Source organism: Amphiura filiformis, chromosome 4, assembly GCF_039555335.1.
Source record: "Amphiura filiformis chromosome 4, Afil_fr2py, whole genome shotgun sequence".
Taxonomy (NCBI): Eukaryota; Metazoa; Echinodermata; class Ophiuroidea; order Amphilepidida; family Amphiuridae; genus Amphiura; species Amphiura filiformis.
In genome coordinates this window covers 79,975,598-79,999,997 of record NC_092631.1, presented here as the reverse complement: position 1 = coordinate 79,999,997, position 24,400 = coordinate 79,975,598, and the positions used below count along the sequence as shown (strand labels likewise).

Sequence of the window (24,400 nt, the reverse complement as noted above, 5' to 3'; positions counted from 1 at the left end):
ACAGATATTGTGTAATATTGTCTTAAAGGCGGGTAATTCGATTTTAACTCCCGGTAACTTCTACCTCACATTGAGGCCCATCACCCACGGTATCTTCTACCTCACATTCAGGCCCATCACTCACGGTATCTTCTACCTCACATTGAGGCCCATCAATCACGGTATCTTCTACCTCACATTGAGGCCCATCCATCACGGTATCTTCTACCTCACATTGAGGCCCATCAATCACGGTATCTTCTACCGCACAATGAGGCCCATCGATCACGGTATCTTCTACCTCACATTGAGGCCCATCGATCACGGTATCTTCTACCTCACATTGAGGCCCATCCATCACGGTATCTTCTACCTCACATTGAGGCCCATCACTCACGGTAGCCTCTACCTCACATTGAGGCCCATCAATCACGGTATCTTCTACCGCAAAATGAGGCCCATCGATCACGGTATCTTCTACCTCACATTGAGGCCCATCGATCACGGTATCTTCTCACTCACATTGAGGCCCATCCATCACGGTATCTTCTACCGCACAATGAGGCCCATCGATCACGGTAACTTCTACCTCACATTGAGGCCCATCGATCACGGTATCTTCTCACTCACATTGAGGCCCATCCATCACGGTATCTTCTACCGCACAATGAGGCCCATCGATCACGGTAACTTCTACCTCACATGTGAGGCCCATCGATCACGGTATCTTCTCACTCACATTGAGGCCCATCCATCACGGTATCTTCTACCGCACAATGAGGCCCATCGATCACGGTAACTTCTACCTCACATTGAGGCCCATCGATCACGGTATCTTCTCACTCACATTGAGGCCCATCCATCACGGTATCTTCTACCTAACATTGAGGCCCATCCATCACGGTATCTTCTACCGCACAATGAGGCCCATCGATCACGGTATCTTCTACCTCACATTGAGGCCCATCGATCACGGTATCTTCTACCTCACATTGAGGCCCATCAATTGGTTTCTTCCAGAACGCTATATTAAGAAATTCTCCACCCGCTTTAACTTGCAAAACATGATTTTCATTTTGTTAGCAATGACTTCTTGCATACACTCCAAAAATATGATACCATATACCAGGTAGTTGACAACTTCATTGTATGCGGATGCGTGTTTAATTGTTATTCTCACATAACAATGTTCATCACGTTTTCATTTAAAAAGGAACAAAGTTTTATCTGTAGGGTACCAATAGCAAAATTATATTTAATTTCATAGTTACATGAGGTGAGCTGTAAGATGTGCTATGAACTGAACTTAATTTCAGATAATATGATCGGCAAAACTTAAGTTTTTGTACTTGCCTTTCATCAAACAGGTTACCATAATTATACCAGGTAGTTGACAACTTTTTTGTATGCGGGTGTGTGTTTAATTGTCCTTTTCACATTACAATGTTTAACACGTTTTTCACTATCTAGTGTAACAGTGATAAAATTTACATTTAATTTTGTAGCTATCTACGTCGTAAAATGTTCTCTGAAGTGGACTTAATTTCCGATAATATAAGGCAAAACAGAAGCTTCTTGTACTTGCTTTTCACTAAAGAAGGGGTTTAAAACTCTACAAAAGTTTTAGCTATGATATGTAGTGTAACAATAGTCAAGTTAAATTTGATGTTGTAGTTTAATTTCAAATAATATGAAGCAAATGTATGGGTTCATTTATGGGTTCCCTGTCTGGAAATGGCTCAAAAAATTTCAATGATGTAATAGCCTCCTATAGCATTGTGTACTGTGTGATATTTATCCCTGCGCCTCCGAAGTTGTAATTGAACCTCAAGGAAATAAATATAACAAATGTTATGAAAAGATATAGTAATAGTTGATTTCAAGAGATTTCACAATGAAAATACCATGAATACCATGGGCGGATGTGGCCGCTACCATAACGTCTTTTAAGGACGTTCACAGTGTTGAAGATCATTGATATTATCAAGCCCAGGTTATACTACATCCTGTTGTCAATTCACTCAGTCTACTGCAAGTGCAACCGACGGACGGCGGTGGGTTGGGTGCTTTTGTCCCGGGAATCCTACCTCCAGCTCCACATACTTTAATGATATCAAAATATTTTATCTGCTTCTCCATCTGGAATGAATAACTCATAGAATGGACGGGGCACATGCCAGCTAATTATGATTTAACGATTATTGTATGGTGCACATATTTGTGTGGAAAAATATTTACTGGATATGCATTTTAGGGGCAATGGGCAGGTTAACTTGACTGGGTGGGCAAAATAATATACTCGGTGGGCATTGACCCACCTAGTCTACCTGTTATTTACCACCCTTCTTCCCTTTTCCTGAATCTGACATTTTTAATGTAAAATGGGCTATACATCTCCACTGCGTATTTTAAGCACATATTTTTAATTGTCACTGCACGGATTTTTAATCTCACTGCACGAACGTACCAGGAGACACGTTAACATAGTCCCTGATTAACAACGTATTTTAGGCATTCCTTGCAATGTCATTGAACATTTCTTCTTTCCAGCATCCCCACTTCTTGCATTACCACTGAATATAATATATGCCTCCTTCAAGACAATGTAGTTTTATCTCTTTCTGCATTTGTATAGAATACTTCTCTTCAGGATAATGTAGTTTTACCACTTCCTGCAATACCATTGAATACTTCTTCAAGATAATGCAGATTAGAAGATTTTTTATACTTTGATAATGTAGTTTTACCGCTTACATTACCACTGAATACGTCTCCTTCTTACATTATCATTGAATACTTGTCCTTCAAGACAACGTAGTTCTACCAATTCTTAAAATAACATTAAATACTTATTCTCCAATACAACATTTAGTTTTACCACTTTATGCAATACCATTGAATACTTCTTCAAGATAATGTAGTTTTACCATTTCTTACATTACCAATGAATATACTTCTTCTGCTATATAATGTAGTTTTACCACTTTTGCCACTGTTTTTTTAATTTTTTTTATTGAAAATGTCGAGAATTAAAAATACTGACGACTGTTTGCAATATTATTTAGGAAAAGAAAACGTCTGTTCAATTTAATAACATATCATCGTTAACATTTATATTCTTTTAACCTCTATTTATTTTTCGAACTGCAACAACATATAAGCCATTACATTGTTTGCTTAATTGGATTTCATATTTTCATTGGAATGTCAAGAGAAATGAGCAGCATTATTGTGCGTATTGTTACATACAGCACCAAGTTTAGTTGTGATGGATTTTTCATATTATAAATGCTGAATGGAGAAAGACGTGCTGGTGTAGAGTTACCACTGCAGCGACGCCAGTTCGATTCTATCTAATTTTTAGTTAGTATAGTTGCCAATCCAATACCGTTCTCGCAATTTTTATGTGTCCCTGCCTATAATATTATGTTGTGTATCTTCATCAATGTACATTTTTATGATTTCTGCCAGCAGCAAATATCTCACTTGATCTGTTTAACTTAAATACGTTTCACTATTAAGGGTAAAATCTGCTTTTATTATAGACCAATAGCGTGAAACTCCAGGCGTTTGCGCCCTGATTGTTCCAGGACATTTTTAATAGGACGATGCTACAATTATGTATCTGGGTAGCGTAGCCTACAATAGTTTATGAGAATATTATATAAATACTTTTCATCAATTTTTCTGTTTGTTTTGTTTTTTCAGCTGTCGTATTCCTCAGCTTCACCAAAACTGTCTGAGCGGGAAATCTTTCCCAAGTTTTTTCGCATGTATCCACCCGAATCTGTTTTCAATGTAGTCAAATTTGCAATGATGAAGCACTTTGGATGGAAGAAAGTCGCAACATTACATCAATCAGTTGACTTGTTTGCTTTGGTAGGTACGCCGATAATTGTCACTTTTTTACCTTTAATTACGTTTCCATCAATATCAATGTTATTATATATGTAATAGAGGTCTCCCCTTGTATAACAAACTAAATCAGATATAGTAAAAATTCAACTCATACCGATATGTCATATAGTGAGTGTGAACCTCTCCTTTTCATACCCGTATAGCCTACAGCTGATTTCCACGACCACGCTAGTGACAATGACATCGAAGTGATCTCGTCGGAAAGTTTTGCAGACAATCCTCAAGTTCAAGTATCTAACCTACGGGTAAGTCTGAATAGTAATAACTATACCAATAATAATGACGACAATATGGAGACATCATTTGTTCTTTGCCAGTAACTGTTATGCTTTAGTATTTATATAGTACAGCAGTTTGGCCTATTTACCGTGATTTTGTTTCTAATTCCCAAACAAAATTGACGAAACTATTCAAAAGCATTTAAGACTGGTCTGCTGTATAAATCAAATAAGTGTTGGCAGACTTCAAAAAATGATTTTTCTTCAAACTTTGTGCATGGATGCACCTTGGGTCAAAGTCAACAGGAATGACATTCATGTCGCCTCTGCACCTTTGGTTGCCATGGCAACCGCCAAAATGTAAATTTGCCCAATTTTCAGCATTTTCAGAATTTTCACATGTAACAAAATGTACAAATATCAGGTCAGATTTCAGGATGAAGAAAATCATGTTCAGTACCCTTCTTTTATACAGTGAATAAGACATCCTTCCTCTCTATTAAAATCATGTAAACACAAACAAATCACTTTCAGAAGTGGGTGCAACCATTATGTAAAATAGGGGTGTTTTTCATTATTTTCGGCCATGCCAAAACTTGTGTTGGGAAAATTAATGTAACCCCCAAAGTAACACTTTTCTCACAATTATCTGCTCTGGGTAAGTAGATAAGATGTTGGTCTAGTAATATCATGAAAAAAAAGTTTTGGTAATTTTCATACGTGGGAGCAGTGTTGCCAGGAAAATTGCACAATTTTCAGTTTTTTAATTGAATATATTATGAAAAATAAGGGCTTTTATCCACCTAGGGGATGATGATGCATTTTTATGATATTAGTATGAAGACATTACCAACTGTAGTGCATGAGTATCAAGTATTTCTGCCTAAGTGTTGCCAGAAACCTCACTTTTTTGACGTTTGAGATTTTATTGACAATGGAAAATGCTGATTTTAACAGACAACTCTCTTGTTAATTTTATGCAACAATCTAGTATTGTTATTTGGAGTAAGTGCATGGTGTGACATGATTTGCATTGGTTTCAACACCAGTGTTGCCAGTAGCGTTGCCTTTTCAGGTGCTGTTATAAAGTAATTTTCATACGTGGGAGCAGTGTTGCCAGGAAAAAATTTCACAATTTTCAGGTTTTTAATTTAATATATTATGAAAAATAAGGCTCTTATCCACCTAGGGGATGATGATGCATTTTTATGATATTAGTATGAAGACATTACCAACTGGTAGTTCATGAGTATCAAGTATTTCTGCCTAAGTGTTGCCAGAAACCTCACTTTTTTTATGTTTGAGATTTTATTTACAATGGAAAATGCTGATTTTAACAGACAACTCTCTTGTTAATTTTATGCAACAATCTAGTATTGTTATTTGGAGTAAGTGCATGGTGTGACATGATTTGCATTGGTTTCAACACCAGTGTTGCCACTAGCTTTGCCTTTTCAGATGCTGTTATAAAGTAATTTTCATACGTGGGAGCAGTGTTGCTAGGAAAATTGCATAATTTTCAGTTTTTAATTTAAAATGTTATGAAAAAAAGGGCTTTTATTGACCTAGAGATGATGATGCATTTGTATGATATTAGTATGAAGACATTACCAACTGTAGTGCATGAGTATCAATATTTCTGCCTAAATGTTGCCAGAAACATCACTTTTTTGACGTTTGAGATTTTATTTACAATGGAAAATTCTGACTTTAACAGACAACTAACTCTCTTGTTAATTTTATGCAACACTCTAGTATTGTGATTTGGATTAAGTGCATGGTGTGACATGTTTCACATTGGTTTCAACACCAGTGTTGCCAGTAGCTTTGCCTTTTCAGGTGCTGTTATAAAGAAACAGCGAAACCAGTGTTGCTAGTAACATTGTCAATTCAATGAAGTATAGCGTGAAGTATAGCGGGTCCTGGACTGCTATTATTCACATGTCAACAACAGTATTGCTAGAAAACTCACTTTTGTATTATTGAGTTTAATTTACTGTTTAAATTAAGTGTAGTATACTTTACTTTGCTCGCTGTGATTTCAACACCAGTGTTGCTAGTAGGCCTAACCTTTTCAGTTTATTTGCGACGGCGAACCTGAAGAGTTCGAATTTCAACCAGCCTAATCATGAAGCTCCCGTGGCCAAGCGGTTAAGGCGTAGGTCTCGTAACCCTGAGGTCCTAATTCCCAGGCGGGATCATTTTTTCTTCTTGTCTCCTTTATTATTTGCGAAGGCGAACCTGATGAATAACAATGTTTATTTATATAATTCCCGTCGATCCTGCTACTGTTTTTCCGTGTAATATTTGTGAACTTGTAAAAACAAAGAGTCTGATCAAGCAATCTGTTTCAAAAACTTAAGGACATATGCATATACCTCAACATCGACACCTAAATGTCCGTATATCAAGAAAATTGAAAGCTTTGTGGAAGGTTGTTCCTGTTTAGTTACAAACAATGTTTTGAACAATTTCAAAACATGTGGTGTTTTTAAGCACTATGTCTGTAAATGTCGGTTGGCAATCTTGTATCTTCAGTAATGTGAGTCATCAAATGAGGTGAAAAAGGGTACTCTGCTGCATCATATCTAGTGTATGAACTGCAACAGACATAGCTAACCATGTTACCTCTTTAAATTCTTCTGTAGCTTTCTCAATTGTTTCAAAATAACTGAAAATGTTACTAGCAACACAGGTGTTGAAATCACAGTGAGCAAAGTAAGGTATACTACACTTAATTTAAACAGTCAATTTAACCTCAATAATAGAAAAGTGAGTTTTCTGGCAATACTGTTGTTGACATGTTAATAATAGCAGACCAGTACCCGCTTTACTTCACGATTTAAAAAAAATTTAGTATACTATGTATACCAGTGCTGTTAACCTCCTTTTCTGTAAGTTTGTCAGTAAGAGTGTCATTATCCTGTAAACTGACTTGAATAGACAATATTACTAGCAACGCTGGTTTCGCTGTTTCTTTATAACAGCACCTGAAAAGGCAAAGCTGCTGGCAACACTGTTGTTGAAACCAATGCAAATCATGTCACACCATGCACTTAATCAAAATCACAATACTGCAGTGTTGCATAAAATTAACAAGAGAGTTGCCTGTTAAAATCAGTATTTTCAATCATCAATAAAATCTCAAACGTCAAAAAAGTGAGGTTTCTGTCAACACTTAGGCAGAAATACTTGATACTCATGCACTACAGTTGGTAATGTCTTCATACTAATATCATCAAAATGCATCATCATCCCCTAGGTGGATAAAAGCCTTATTTTTCATAATATACTAAAAAAAAACCCTGAAAATTGTGCAATTTTCCTGGCAACACTGCTCCCACATATGAAAATTACTTTATAACAGCACCTGAAAAGGCAACGCTACTGGCAACACTGGTGTTGAAACCAATGCAAATCATGTCACACCATGCACTTACTCCAAATAACAATACTAGATTGTTGCATAAAACTAACAAGAGAGTTGTCTGTTAAAATCAGCATTTTCCATTGTAGGCCTAAATAAAATCTCAAACGTCAAAAAAGTGAGGTTTCTGTCAACACTTAGGCAGAAATACTTGATACTGATGCACTACAGTTGGTAATGTCTTCATACTAATATCATAAAAATGCATCATCATCCCCTAGGTGGATAAAAGCCCTATTTTTCATAATATATTAAATTAAAAAACTGAAAATTGTGCAATTTTCCTGGCAACACTGCTCCCACGTTTGAAATTTACCACAACTTTTTTTTCATGGTATTACTAGACCAACATCTTATCTACCTACCCTGAACAGATTATTGTGAGAAAAGTGTTACTTTGGGGGTTACATTAATTTTCCCAACACAAGTTTTGGCATGGCCGAAAATAATGAAAAACACCCCTATTTTACATAATGGTTTCACCCACTTCTGAAAGGGATTTGTTTGTGTTTACATGATTTTAATAGAGAAGAAGGATGTCTTATTCACTGTATAAAAGAAGGGTACTGAACATTATTTCCTTCATCCTGAAATCTGACCTGATATTTCTACATTTTGCTACATGGGAAAATGCTGAAAATGCTGAAAATTGGGCAAATTGACATTTTCGCTGTTGCCATGGCAACCAAAGGTTTAGAGGCGATATGACTGTCACTCCTGTAGACTCTGACCCAAGGTGCATCCACACACAAAGTATTAAGAAAAATCATTTTTTGAAGTCTGCCAACATTTTTTGAAAATATCTGATTTTTACTGCATAGTGTTCTTAAATGCTGTTATGGGTTTGTTTCTTAGTTTGTGTTGGTTGTGATGATGTTGAGATTTTGATGATGATGGTTTATCCATATCAACATGTTTAACCCTAGAACTACGAACGAGAGGGGGGTTGTACCACGCCTCCTAAGATCTTTTTATCCGTCATAAAAAATTGGTTTATACTGACAGTAAAATCAATGACTTACATATCGCTCTTGTGAAGCAGTTCCAAGAGCTACTGACTTTTTACTTGTTAGTTAGGTAATAATAGTAATTTTCTTTTATATTTAGGAGAAAATTCGGTACAAATTGCATTTTTGTAGATTTTTTAGTCGAATTTTGTCTATACTTTTGTACATAGCCAGAATTTCCCAAATTTCCATGGCGCCCTCACATGTTATAGCGACATTATGTGGGGAATATTTGTACTTATTTTGATATCGCTGGATAGAGGAGACCCATAGCTATACATAAATATACCAGTATATTTGAATAATTGAAAATCGGGGGGAGGGTGGTTGCAACAACAAAATATGGCCCAGTAGTTTTATGGTTAAGGATCAGAGAATTCGGTCAATATTCTGCATTGGATTCTGCAATTTTACTGAACATATTGCAAGTTTAATATCGCCATGCATTATACGCTGTTGCAATTTCAAATTAAAAGCCATTGTTATGAAATACCGATCAAATATTTGATTTTTTATTAGAAAGCATACCAGTAAATCCCACTTTCAAAAATAAGCTCATATTAATACTAATATATGAAAATGTTGCAAATCCCTTGTAAAGATAACACTGTCTGAAATATAACCTTTCAACAAATGATATATCTTATAGATATTTTCTGTAACGTTTTAATCCCTAAAGCAGAGTGAGAAAACAAATCATGGTAGTGCCAATTAATGCCATTCTAATATATTAAACACACAATATCATGAATATGGATAAATCATCTGTCAAATGCAATAATTCTAACTTGGAGTTATTTTTAGCCTCGACAGCTTCTCGACGAGTACGTGTTAAATGATTAAAATCTTGATATGTAACATTTAATATTTACATTATGAACCAATACACAACTTGAATATTTTTCGCCTCAGACATTTCTCTTGAAAAGGTGATATTGCTCAAAGCGATATCTTCAATTTCAAAAGCGAGTAGGATCGCTTAATGGTAATGATTTGTGACATATTGACATGTCGTGTCATGAATCAGATATTTTGACGTGTAACGTGTATATTTAATTAAACACAGATGCAATAGAATATTCTTTTGTAACATTTATTATTAATATGAATGGAGTATGTAATGAAGAAAGTGTCAATTGCGCACTTTTGGCAAACTTGATGTTTCTTATATAATCCTGTAGATATTATATATTTTGTTCCATTTTACTGGAACGTTTAACGTGAGACATCACTCTGAAGACGTTCGGTTGTGTTTGATTCGAATTGTGACAATATCAAGTAAAATGAGTCATAAGTCGCAATGGCGTAACCGGGGGAGGGTACAAACTTGTACCGACAAAATTTTTGCTGACTGAAATTTTGAATTGTTGAACACAAAAACTGTTTGTTTTTTTGCCCATGGTGCTCAAGAATCTAAAAAGTGAGAGGCCAAATATGGCACAGTTTGGTCTCAATTTGATCGTCAACAGGCGAAAAGGGAAGAAGCACATCGTAATCAGTCTATATGAGACTGAATATACAACAGTAAATAGCGCCCTCTCTTGATCAAAATTCACTTTAGTAAGTATTTTCAACGGTGTTAATAAATACTTGAGTTAATATGTGAAACTATAGAATATAAAAAGCAGAACTTTGGCAGCCCATCACCCTTAAGGTTACTCAAACCTTAAGCCTAACCCTCCGGCCTGCCGGACCTGCGGCCTTAATGTTTTGTTGATACTGGGGCCCTAACTCTAACCAACTAAACCTAACCCTAACCCTAATCCATTAAACTTAACCTTAACCCTAACCCACTAACCCTAACCCTAACCCACTAACCCTGACCCACTAACCCTAACCCTAACCCACTAACCCTAACCCACTAACCCTAACCCTAACCCTAACCCACTAACCTAACCCTAATCCTAATTCTAATCCTAATCCTAACCCTAACCAATAACCCCTTACCTTACCTAATGTAACATTGACCAACAGTAACCTTAATGCAACATTGCCCAATAGAGGTTATCCGTGTTCTATAAACTGCATATCCTATCAGCGACTGCTATAGCTTGTTTAGGATTTTCAAAAGAAGTACCTGCATGTACAACAATGACAGTTTCAAAATAGCCCGCCAAAGTCATGCAAGTAACTCCGAGGTCGTGCATTGAATTGGTTTGAATGAGGAATACTTAACCTTAATGTAAAACAGAGGGCGCTATTTACTGCTGTGTATTCAGTCTCACATAGACCGATTACGAGTATGTGTTCAGTCGCATACAGTCTTAGTATTAGAGAGAACAGGTTGATTATGAACCAGAGGAGGTATCGGGCCCCGTCCAAACAAGTGTCTATATTCCTTGCATTTTTTCAGCCAAAAATTATAATCTCAGGAACTGTAGCTCTAATGTTGGAGGAATTTTCAGCACTGTCGCCCATTAAATGAACAAGTGTTTATTAAACGGGACTTTATTTTCTGCGACAAATGACTCATTTCACTTGATTCGTCGTATATCGGGTATCATTGTCATCAGATAGGGACATTTCAGGGCCAAACCTAAATGCAATTTTATAGCTTGTTCTGGATGTAGCACAAAGTTTTCATTAGTTTGTGAGGGATATTGCATAACGCACCAGTATCTGATTACCGTTCGATATTGAAAACGTTAGATCTAATGAACCTTTTGCACGTCTGTCAAGTGAAGTCGACAATTTTAAGGTTAACAGCACGTCTGGATTTATTCATAAATGTTACACAAGCTCAATGGCAAAACATAATCCATGATAATAAAAGTGTCTAACTCGCCAAGGTCCTGATCAGTGTAAAGAACATTGTGATATGTAAGGATAAGGTTACCTACACAAATCCTAGTATACCATTTTTACTTGATGGTATTTAGTTACTGCACGAAACTGGCCAGTTGGCCTGGCCAACGATGTTAGACCTTTAAGTGTATTTTCAATGTTAAATTTTCATAACCATAATTATAACGATTTATGTGAAAATGTTTTTCCATTTGAGTACAAATGAACCTGCTTTAATTCAGTGGGTTTTCAATGAGGTAGACCGATCATGTAATGTTACGATCAGCTTAGAATGCAATGGTAACCTTCGAAATCGTAAGTGAAATGTACCGTTACTACTAACTAAATATCAACAGTCAACTACATTGCCAGGTTATAACTTGATTAACCAACGTAAGTCTGCATTTGCCATCATAATCCTGCATGCGGATTTGATTTTTCAAATTGAATGATATATTATGGGTTCATATTTCAATTTCCTCTCACAATATGGGAATATAATAGCTTTATACGTCTGTTCATTTCTTATAGAAACGTGGAGCACGAATTATTTTGGGTAGTTTTTATGAGGACAAGGCGAGACAGATCTTTTGCCAGGCTTACAAGGAAGGAATGTATGGGGCCAAGTATGTCTGGATTGTAAATGGTGAGAAATTTATAGAATGCTAAGCCAATGGCCTGCTTGATTCAGGATAAAACGGCTCTTTGACAATTCATTTCTTGGTATGTTTGCATTGTTATGATGTACTTGTTTAAAAAAGGATGGATCTACAGAATATATCAGCTACAGGGTGTCCCAAAAAAAAGAGGCCCCTCATTGCGCCCTCTTTTTCTCCTATTTCTGAAGAGTTGATTAAATATATTTTGGTATGTAAAAAAACCTTTAATCATTAGCTTTAATAAACCAAAACAATTATTTCAATCGGCTCACAACTTTTGAAGATATGTCCTTTTGAATAAAAGTACCCGTTTTTCACTCTGTCCACGGATAGTAAACAGAGTGGTTGGGATGGCTCATGTTGTGGAGTGGCCTGCACGATCACCAGACCTTAACACTTGATTTTTTTCCTTTGTGGCAAAATCCAAGATCTTCGCAAACGTATTACTGAATGCATTCGCAAGTATCCGGCGCACAAGGATGGTACGCAACGCAATAGATGCAATGAGGACCAGGGCTGAAACCTGTATTCGCCAAGGAGGCAACCAGGTAGAGGGCAGAGCAGCATAGTAAACTCACTTCAGAAGAACCAAATACAAACCAAACAGCCTTTTAGGGCTACCTTTTATCCTAAAAAGAGAAATGACTTATGTTGTAAATTAAAAAAAAAGAAAGCAAGAAACAACAACGTAAGAAAGTAAGAAACATAATAAAACAAAAAGGCATAAATAACCAAGAAAAAATAAGTAATTGCAAGTAAAACAAAAGAAGTCCCATTCGGCATCCATTTTACCCACAAATTAATGACACTATTAACAAAATCCATTGCCCAACCCACCGGTAAAGCCCATAACATAAACAAAGTTATTTTATAAAGTTATCATTGAGAAATGTTTGATATTCATGCATGGTATGTGTACTCTTTTTCAATCTTTGAAGTAGCCAAACCCTCTCCGTGGACAAAGTGAAAAACGGGTACATTTCTTTTTCAATCTTTGAAGTAGCCAAACCCTCTCCGTGGACAGAGTGAAAAACGGGTACATTTCTTTAAAAGAGCATATCTTCAAAAGTTGTGAGCCGATTGATATAATTGTTTTGGTTTATTATAGCTAACGACTCAAGGTTTTTTTACATACCAAAATATATTTGATCAACAGAAATAGGAGAAAAAGGGGCGCAATGAGGGGCCTCTTTTTTTTGGGACACCCTGTATCACATACTTTTTGAATTTTGACAATTGACCACTCCGATTTTGAAATACAAGACTTTTACAAAACTACCTCAATTTCAATTCGTTCCAGGTCCTGTGTCACAACCTGGGGTACCTTTGTGTTACATAGTAAAAAAATGAAATGTTTCAAACATCTTACCTACACGTCTCATTTGAAGTGGTTCATCCTCCTGAGGATTTTGACAACTTTTTTTTATGGAAATCGGTTAAAAAATGAGAGAGTGGGGGCAAACACAATCACAAAGTAGGTGGGATTTAACCCCACGTCTTTTTTCAACATTTACAATCATTCTGAGCAGGTATTAGTCTTTTAAATGACCTTCTGTATTTATTTACTTGGTTTAGATGTCTGGGAGTTCATTTAGACATTTTTTTTACTAAATTCACATTTTTAATGGGGGTTTAGATCAAATTAACGATACGAATCCCTCCTCCTAATCCTCCTCCTCCTCCTAATCCTCAACCAACCTTGGCACATTTCATGCCAAACGTCATAAGAAAAAAATTAAAAATTATTTTAAAACAGATTAAAAACATGAGTAATATATAATAAATTAGCCTCAATTTAAGACCTAATTGAATCTTCTAAGTGAGGGAATACTCAAGTGACAGTGTTTTGAAATCCAAGCTGCACATCAACATGTAACAAAACCACCTTTTTGTGTACCCCAGTATATGACACAGGATCTCCACGGAGTCAAATATCTATCAATGATAATAGACGCCTCGTGCGCTGTGATTAGCATTCCGAATACAGATCATCGATTGATATTTGATTCTGTGGAAAGGTTTGAAAATGAGAGAGTTTCGTAAAATTCTTATATTTCAGGAACGGTGTGGTCAATTGTCAAAATTCAAAAAGTATGTGATAGCTGATTTATTATCCAATCACACTAATTATTTAGTTATTTTTAGTTGTGGCGTTAAAATACCCAAACAATTAGGTGTCCGACGAACAGTTCTCATGGGGACACCCTTTGCGAGTATAGCTAAGGGCATTTCGTGATCCACAGCCTCATCCCCCACTTTTCTCCAAAAAGTTGAGATTTTTATATCACTGGAAACCTCTGGCTACATAATGTTTATGTACAAAATATTTCTTGCAGATTAATTCGTTTAGCAAAGATATCGTGAAATTTGAATTTCGTTCTGGTGCACCAAAACGAAATTACAACGCATTGTCTATGGAGCAGTGTAATACACATAATCATGCATAACTCGCGAACGCAAAATCGGAATCAACTGAAATTTTGGGAATAGGTTTTTTTCGTGGATATCTAATGAAAAATGACATAAATAGAGGATGCTAGGATCACGAAATACTCCTTTAAGTCATTTGGGTGTAATGTTTACACTCAAAGTGAAATCTACAATCTAAAGTTTCGTGACTTTTTACTTTTATGTCAGTTTTGCGCCTCGACAAATCACGTGAATAACATGATTCAGCGTGAAATCGGTATTAATGCACATTTAGTTTCTTCAAAATAGTAGCTGATCCGGTTACAAAAGTGTTACGTTTGCTGACGTATCAGATATGTGTGCTGGTCATCTCAGAATTTGCTGACGTATCAGATATGTGTGCTGGTCATCTCAGAATTTGCTGACGTATCAGATATGTGTGCTGGTCATCTCAGAATTTGCTGACGTATCAGATATGTGTGCTGGTCATCTCAGAATTTGCTGACGTATCAGATATATGTGCTGGTCATCTCAGAATTTGCTGACGTATCAGATATGTGTGCTGGTCATCTCAGAATTTGCTGACGTATCAGATATATGTGCTGGTCATCTCAGAATTTGCTGACGTATCAGATATGTGTGCTGGTCATCTCAGAATTTGCTGACGTATCAGATATATGTGCTGGTCATCTCAGAATTTGCTGACGTATCAGATATGTGTGCTGGTCATCTCAGAATTTGCTGACGTATCAGATATGTGTGCTGGTCATCTCAGAATTTGAAGTGCCAGTTGAACATTTGGTGGGTTGTTCAAATTAATGAAAAAGGCATGCCATCAATGTTTAAATTTAAAAATTATAATTTGTGATAATTTTCTGTATTCTCACAAAAGTCAAAAGTATAATTTCTGTCTGCTGTGGGTGTCATACTATACAAAGGTGAATGTGCTCGCCTCACGACTGTGATCACGAATTAGTAATCGATCATGCCATGTCACTCTCACACCTACAGCCATATGCGTATTTGATTTAGCGATCGATCAGTTCTTGTCACTTATAAGCGTTTGGACGTAAATGGTAGAGTAAAAGCCATGCTTTTTCCTGCCCCGAGAAATAGCGACGGTACTTACATCGCTTACAAAGTTCATTTCATTTGAAAACGTCAAAAGAGAAAATCTAGATAACACCACTTTGACATTTACATTCTGTCTTAATTTAAAAACTGAACGTAAGTGATGTGCTATTTAAGTAAACAAGCTATATTCGAAAAGCAACGATATACTTTAGCAGTTTCACTATTGAATGCCAGCATGAGGTTTCAATGCAAAGGCTCAATCAGCTTGATCAACTTGACTTATTTTCTTTCGTTCTGGAGTGTATTTCATTTCGATTTTAGTTTTATTGTCTTTGTTCTATTCCTAATCGTCTGCAAAAACTCGATGTCACGATTTCGTTTATCACCAAATGAAAGCAATCAATCACATTGTGTCACTTTTTTGAAACTGGGTGTTGCTGCAGTACAAAGTCAACACAGACGAAATATAATCACAAGATTCACTGTGTCAATTGACTTAATGTCTGCTGTTATTTATCATCCTTACCTGAAGCATCTCTGATTCCTTAAATACGGATTTTGTTTCCTCAATCCTCAAGATATTACAAACTAATTCATTCGACAAATGTCATAGCCCAACGAACATTAACTTGTTTGCATAGTGATTTCGTTAATGGCTTGAAACCTTAAGGGTTTGCTAACATTCCGCCAGTTAAGAAATGTAAATGGGGATAATGTTAAAGGTCCAAGTCTTTATCTCTCTAATGCCACGGGATATTTATCTCTGAAACCCAAGGACATCCTAGCTTTGCCTTACACGACCAAGGGAGTTATGTGAACAATCTCCATGGTTTGTCTTGAATATGTACTTAAACAAATGACCACTAAAATATATCGTCACCCTGCTACGATAATAGCCTAAATAGTTTTTGATAATTTTGAGAACAAGTACAAAAATTGGTACAAGCATGCAGTTAAACATATTTATTCACCAATCCTTGCACAAGAACAAAATGATAATGAGACAAATGGAATAATCAGAAATGAATAGGGTGATTACGTAACTGATGTACACGTGAACCATATTCTGTACCTGTTTTCAAAATCACACAAAATTACTTAGGCAGTTATCGTAGCAGTGGTGAATCACCAAATCTTACGGTGCCTCTCTTTTTGGTATAAGCGATAACCTTTCTTTCTTAACCGTGTGAAATATTAGGGTTTATTACTGTTTGATGCTAATGAGGGAAAATATTTTTAGCCCATAATTAACCGATTGTATAATACATTGAAAAGCATTTCGTTTAATACAAATAGCATGACACTAGACACGATCCACATCAGGTCCCAAAGTCATTGCATTGAAATTGAACATCTTTAACTCTTATCAAATATAAAAAGCTAAAGTACACACATACATGTTAAACATACATCAATCTTTTAACATTGATGAATGTGTATCCATTTACAAGCTGATATACTATGCTGCCTCCAATACCTATAAAACGAAACACTTGCTCATCCAGAATGCGGGGCTATTATACCACACAGCGCCATCAATATGTCATGTGAGTACCATCATTGAATATCAAATTGTATGTCTTCTTTAGGTTGGTACAGTTATGAATGGTGGCGTAAAGATGATAAAAATCACGATTGTTCCCAAGCACAGATGGACGAGGCAGTGTCAGGATCATTTTCCATGGATGCGTTACCGATGAGTCTATCGGAACATCCAGGGGTATCGGGTCGGGTACGTGGCATTCTTTGTGTTTATATTTTGCTAGGGCATCCATAACACAGAAAGATAACCTCATATTGTGTCATCCATGCTTGATAATTATTTCTCCTTTTAGGAATTTTTGGATTCTGGATGAGCACCGTAAGATTTGGTGATTCACCACTGCTACGATAACTGCCGAAAACAAAAGTACAAGGAATAATATTTTGGTGACGCGAATGTATGCTTAGAATAAACTGGTAATATAAAGTATGCTGGTCAACATGAGACATACCAATTTGTTTTATCTCTGTACATACCAATATAAATATGAACTTACGTTGTGTCTGAAAGCCTTTTGTTGTTTTAAAACTCGGATTAGTTTCATCCATTCCACGATCCAATGAAAATCTATTGATGGACACTATTAACGTTTTTAAATATTATTGACAGCTAAAAATAACTATAGACAGAATAATACTGAAACGTATGTATGAGAAGACAACATCACCAGAAAATATTGCCTTTTGAAAATCTCCACGTTTCTTTTCTTTCTCTCTTACATTGATTCTGAAATAAGACGACAGAGCAGTTTTTAAAAGAATACAAAGACTATGTTGGCGGCAATCCTGAATCACTAACCGGCTATACAGAAGCACCGTATGGCTATGACAGCGTGTGGACTATCGCCCTCATGCTACAGGAGGCTGAAAGACAGCTGCAATTACTAGGTGAGTATTAGCTAGTATTACCTCATAGTCCCAATAAAGTCCTCACTATGGGAGTTTCCGGCCTCAGCACTGCCGGGCATGCGGCCTTGATGTTTTTTTGTTGATAATGGGTCCCCTTAACTATGTATAACCTTAACCTTAACTTCCTTAACTTAAAACTTATCCTTTTTTTTGGAAGCTCGAAAATTTTGTACATGTACAGCCAGTAGTATACAAAGTACCATAATTGCATAATTCAATCCTGTATAAAAAGCATTTAAATGGCTAAAAATTTCCAATTTCTAAAATACAGGATTGAATTCGACATACGAAAAAAAAAAAAAAAAGTTATAAATCCTTCAAAAATGTCATTCAGCATGGCTTGACCTTATGACCTTTGACCTATGACCTCTTAAAACAGAAATAATTAAAAAAATTCTAAATACAACACTTGATTTGAGAATGCAATAAAAAAAGTTGTGATTTTTTTAAAATGTGTGTTTTAACTGCTTTTGGTTTTTATTTTTCTTTATATTGTTTTAATAAGAGCCTTAAAAAAAATTCAACGACCCAAAATTTCAACGAAGACATTCCTTCAAAATCCCACATTTTTTCTCATCATTTTTCAAACCTATACCCTAGATATTTTCTGGAGCTCTCCAGTGCTACTCTGAAAAAACCCAGAATTTGTTGGTTTGCTATTAGCTAATTGCAAAACTAGTTGCTATTTGCTAATATTTAGCTGTATATGTAGCTAAAATTTGCTGTGTAGCTAGCTGTGTAGCTAGCTGTGCAAACCAACAAATTCTGGATTTTTTCAGAGTAGCACTGGAGATCTCCAGAAAATATCTAGGGTATATATATACCTTTCTAAAAATGCCGCCAAGAAAACAACTCTCGGAAGAAGACATCAAAGACATCCACAATTTGCGTGGGCAGATGCCTGCCAAAGAAATTTAAAAAAAGTATGGAATCGGGTCCCCAAGATTATATAAAATATGGAAAGAAGCGGAAGAGCCCCCAACAGCCCCAATGCTTACGGAACTACCAAAAGCCCAAGAAGATGCAATAGGTACCGAACCCGATATCCCTCTACAATCTAATGCAGAATACCTTGACCTGTCTACAAGCCTTGTAGAACACAATAGTCTCTTGGTTGCCATACACAATAGGCTACAGAATATAGACACGACTGTACAAAATATGGCTAGTAGATTGGGAGAGACACAAGATGAGGTAGAGAGTGTTGCAAGTGATGTAGAGGATATAGACGAGAAAGTAGAGGATTTGGAAATCAACACAAATACAATAGAAGACATATCTCAACAAATATATGAAGCTACAAAAATGGTACAACAAGTTGTGTATTTTGGTACTATTGCCATATCCATTTTGCCATATCGATTTTGGGTGTGCTTGCAACAACTTGGAAGTATGTACATACACCAGAGCCGAAACAGAAACCTGTTGCAAATACAAACCCTAGAAAGTCTTTTGACTTGTTCCCCACAAAACCAGATAATTTCGAAATGCTGTAGTACAACACATGCTTTCTATATTGAGAATGGTTCAAATTCTATGCCTAGTGTATGGGTAATCTCTTTGTACTTTGCAACTCCTCTATGTTATCAGCGCAGAAAAGTGCAATGTGGAAATGGACTTCTATCTTATAATATGTGAAATTCTCTACCACGACCAGGTATGTCTGTTATTGTGCAGTATATAGGCGCTATGGTATTTTCGAAATCTATCTTGGCTATTTCTTGTTCTATGGATGGGCCGTACGTAGAATATCCATATAAGAAATCAGCTCTCTTTCCAGTATTATCTATACTTTGTAGGTGTAGATAAGTACGTATGCTTTCTTTCTTGTCTATTGTTTGTGTATGAAATGCATCAAATACATACTTGCCTTGTAGCATTTCATTCACGCTAGTTTTGGGGTATAACTTCGCACCTACAACATCCGCCCGTATTTTCCTTGAAACAGGTTTCGGGTTTTCTTTCGCAGGCTTTATGCTTTGCACATTTCTTGTTCTAACTACCTCAGGTGCAACATTGTGGTCCAGTGGAATTGGTTCTTGTACTGGAGACATAGACTGTGATTGCATAGGTTGTGATTGCATGTGGCTTGCAACAAGAGAAACTGTTCTGTCTTTGTTCCTGGATTTGGTGTGTTTCAATTCGCCTATTTTACAGTAAATTGGTGCCATACAATTTGATAGATCTAACTTGTCTACTTCTTCCTGTAGGAATGGGCCGTATGCAGGTATTTCTTCTGTAGTTCCTGATGCAATAAGCAATATAATTGTTTTCGGTTTGCCTCTGTATGTGGTGAAAGCATACTGGTAGCATGTATATTCACCTTCTTTCATTTTTGATGCTTGGATTGTGTTCTTAGGTTCGGGTGGATCAATTCTAAGGAGATATGAGGATTTAGGAGGTACAGTTTCTTCTATGTTGTCAATCAAACTCTTTAGACTACTAACCCAGGAAGAGTCTACTGGTTGTGAGGGTCTATATGAAATTTGTTTCCTTCTAAGCTAAATTGTGGACAGGAAGACAACGATGGAAAATAATGAGTAGTTTCTTCAGTACAGCAATAGTTATTATCTACAATAACTTTGAAATACCGTACTATAGATGACGAAGCCCAATATACTTCATCTACTGTTTCTCCTGTAAAACTTACTACCATTCTGGCACTGGTGAATTTACCATTGGACAGTCTAAAACCTAGTACAATTATGTTTGTAATTTGAAGTGGTATTTCGACAAGTTTTAGAGGTGGGTAGTTTTTGAATGCATCCAAGACTAGATTATGCATTTGTCTCTTTATGTCCTCGGCATGAGTTTTTCTTAGTACCGCTTGTTGAACAATTTCAAATTCTTTGATTCTTTTATTGATGTTCTCTTGAAGCTGTCTTTCCTTTTCTAATTTCCAGTTTGCAACTTTTCCACTTTCTATAAGGTCGAATAATCTAAGTTTCCTTTTATTCACTGAAAGAGTAGATATTTCTCTGTTTGTTGGAACTTCAAGGATTTCATGCCTTATTTTTTCTATACCTATGCTGTTCTTTGTTTTCTTAGTACGCCATTCCCATTCTACAAAGTTTGTTGGGGAAGAAGCTTCTGTAAACAAGGAGGATCTTTATGAACTTCAGTTGGCTTTTTAGAGCGGGCTAATATGGTTGGTGCATTCTTAACATAGCATCTGAGTTTATCAATAGTTATTCCGTCTTCAGATATAATGTTGTTCTTCTGGATGTCAAGAATGTCTATGCGAAAGATTGGGCAATTTTTGAAGCCAAATTCTGAAATGAACCACTGCACTGCTTTCTCCCAGTTGTCTATGTTTTTTACATCAAACTGCATTCCTGCAATTTTTCCTGTTTTGGTGTTTGCATACCATCCGACATTGATTGTTTTGGTTGGTTGGTTTGCAATTACGCAGCATCTGTCAATTTGTTCTGCTAGACAAAGCCATTGGTTTGGTGCTGGTTGGATAAAAAATAAATTTGTGCCTCTAAACATTTCAAGTGCTTCTTGTATAATGTTATGGGCTACTGTTTCTTCACCTCTTTCAAAAGCATACAAGGAAATTTCAACTCTTGTGCAGCCTCGTTCTTGTACTTTGTGGTGTGTAAATGTTTGCTTCATGTGTTCATTGCTGCAGTCAGCATAGTCTGCAAGATGGCCACCAAATTGGGATTGTACTTCACCTGCTTCGAAATTAGATACTATTTTGTTATAAAGTTTGACGCGAATTGTTTTATCATTTTTGGAAGAAATCCATGTACATACGTTGTTGCCTACAGATGATGTGTTTTCTAGAATTGTTGGGGTGTCATTGTTAAATGCGGATATGAAATCACCTTGGTTGTTATAGCCCATACTCATGAGGAAGTTTACAAGGGTGGGACGGTGGAGTGTGCCTGAAAAGTCCTGTGTGTAATCGACGCAATATAGGTTGTATCCAATGGCTAAAAGATGTCTTTGAAAGGTGTCTAAGTGTTGGTGCAGTTTTTGTATTGGGACTTTTGAAACATCTAGTTTGGCTACAAAACATGCGGCAGGTTTTTCATTTGTGATATATGTCCATTGGTCTATGCATTGGTTAGTTGTTTTTCTTTCTATTGATTCTATCGTTTTCCCTACTATCCCATGTGTGCCTGTAAGCATTGTTTGAATTATTTGTACAGGAATGAATGCTTCTCCAACACCAAATGAAGCACCAATACACACTTGAATGGCAGCTACTACTCTCTTTGCATGTCCTGTTTCGCCTGTTGATAAGAGAGTTTTTCCACCTTTATCCACAAGGTTTGAGTTTGAAAGGTAGCCATATACGTAAATGTCATCTATGAACATTTGCACACCTTCTAAAGGTTCTAAATCAGTAGGACCTAGGTTGCCTTTGGTGTAATCGACATTAGAAATATCTGATAATAAGTTATTTTCAAAAGTATTTTCAAGCAGGAGATGGTAAGAAAGTCTTTTCTCAGACCGCAATCCTATCTCTTTGAATGTGGTGCATAGTGCAGTTTGTTGGTTTTCTGAATATTGGTTCGTTGAATTTGTTTTCGTTGAAAGTTGGTTCATGGTATACATATACAAAATATATTTATTTTTAATTTTTATTTTTTTCAAAGAAAAATAGTAAAAAGGGGGTGCTTGAAGGTAAATAAAATGACAAATGGTGAAAAAGTGTGGGTTTTATGATGATGAAATAAAAAATGGTGAAAAATGCTGGGTTTGGGAAATGATGAAAAGCAAAATGGTAAAAATGTTGGGTTTGAAAAATGATGAGAAAAAATATGGGATTTTGAAGGAATGTCTTCGTTGAAATTTTGGGTCGTTGAATTTTTTTTAAGGCTCTTATTAACAATAAAAACTGAATATTTCCTTCTTACTGAATATTTGCTTTTAACTTGTGTAAACACTTATCATACAGAACAGTAAATAAAATTTTAGATCCTCCCCAAAAAAATATTATACATAACATAAAATAGTGTTGCACTCTGACCCAGAACCCTGGGTACAAATATTCAGTTTTTATTGCTGTCTGTAAGTTTTATATAAAATAATTTTAGATTTCCCCAAAAATGTTTACGCATAAGTTTCAACTTGGGCCTTCTATGATAAATAATTGCTACATCGCTAATAATATAATACACCCAAATTAAACCTCATATCTCAAGTCTCTTATTTTGTTTTAGGTTTTAAAACAATATAAAGAAAAAGAAAAACCAAAAGCAGTTAAAACACACATTTTTAAAAAATCACAACTTTTTTTATTGCATTCTCAAATCAAGTGTTGTATTTAGAATTTTTTTAATTATTTCTGTTTTAAGAGGTCATAGGTCAAAGGTCATAAGGTCAAGCCATGCTGAATGACATTTTTGAAGGATTTATAACTTTTTTTTTTGGTCGTATGTCGAATTCAATCCTGTATTTTAGAAATTGGAAATTTTTAGCCATTTAAATGCTTTTTATACAGGATTGAATTGTGCAATTATGGTACTTTGTATACTACTCAGCCTCTCTAAAAAAAACGCTATTAGTTTATATCCCACCAATAATACCGGGTCAAAATGATCTCGATGCAACCGGACTTTTTCCCCAAAAATTCCAATTCCCCCATCATCATTTCAAAGAGGTCAAATGAAAGTTTCTTCCTTTCGCTAATTAAAGTTCCCAGTCTAGTATTTGGTGTACTTGATTGTATTATTGATTGTTTACCCGGATTGTTTATGAACACTTTCTCGTGTCCAAGCATTCATTATAGGTTTATTTTGCATTTCAGATCCGCCTCAAACCGTCGTTAATTTCACCTATGATAATGACAATATGACCAAACTATTTTTCGAAATTATGAATGCAACTGACTTTGAAGGCGTTTCAGTAAGTTCAAATTTTACTCATTTATTTATATAAAAATAATTATTTTGTAATTTGCTAAAATTAAGAAAACTTTAAATAAAGTGAGAGAGAAAGGGAGCGAAACATTTAAAGAGAAGAAGATTATTTGCATCCTGTTTTAAAAGCTCTCCTTAAGGGCCCATTCAGCGATCCTAATCAGGCGGAAGTGTAAAAAATTCAAATTGATTATAAATTCCATAAAAGTGAAGGATATGTCATTAAAAAATCATTATTTTTGAAATGAACAAAGTTGAAGCTGAAGCCCCATTAAACACATGTAGCTGTTTTCTCTACTTAAATAGAGAAATTACAGATTTGTGTGAAATGTCTTATTTTGTCTTTCGGCTGAACCACTAGCAGGCTATGTTAGCCCATCTATGACAATGACAAAGGTACTAAATCTGAATTTTGATGATTTTTACGATCATATCTTTGTTGTCATTTTCTCGGTGACCTGTGTCATGCTTTTGACACTCTCATTTGTTTTTCTGTCTCAGTTTGTGATCCTAAGCATGCTCCTTTCCTGTGTTGAGCCACTCTCAACTTCTGCTCCATTCTCTGGGTCATGACCTAAGTTTCTGAACCATATGTCAT

The 24,400-nt window shown here is 35.9% G+C and overlaps 1 protein-coding gene across 1 annotated transcript in view; it reads left to right on the top strand.

The window, feature by feature from the left end:
- Positions 1–24,400, top strand: part of LOC140151484 (gamma-aminobutyric acid type B receptor subunit 2-like) — a 108,221-nt gene that overhangs the window by 61,698 nt on the left and 22,123 nt on the right. Inside the window, exons 3-8 of the mRNA XM_072173835.1 lie at positions 3,688–3,858; positions 4,041–4,142; positions 11,865–11,979; positions 17,065–17,207; positions 17,755–17,905; positions 23,691–23,788. Of these exons, the coding sequence (XP_072029936.1) occupies positions 3,688–3,858; positions 4,041–4,142; positions 11,865–11,979; positions 17,065–17,207; positions 17,755–17,905; positions 23,691–23,788 (780 nt within the window). The remainder of the gene's footprint in view (positions 1–3,687; positions 3,859–4,040; positions 4,143–11,864; positions 11,980–17,064; positions 17,208–17,754; positions 17,906–23,690; positions 23,789–24,400) is intronic.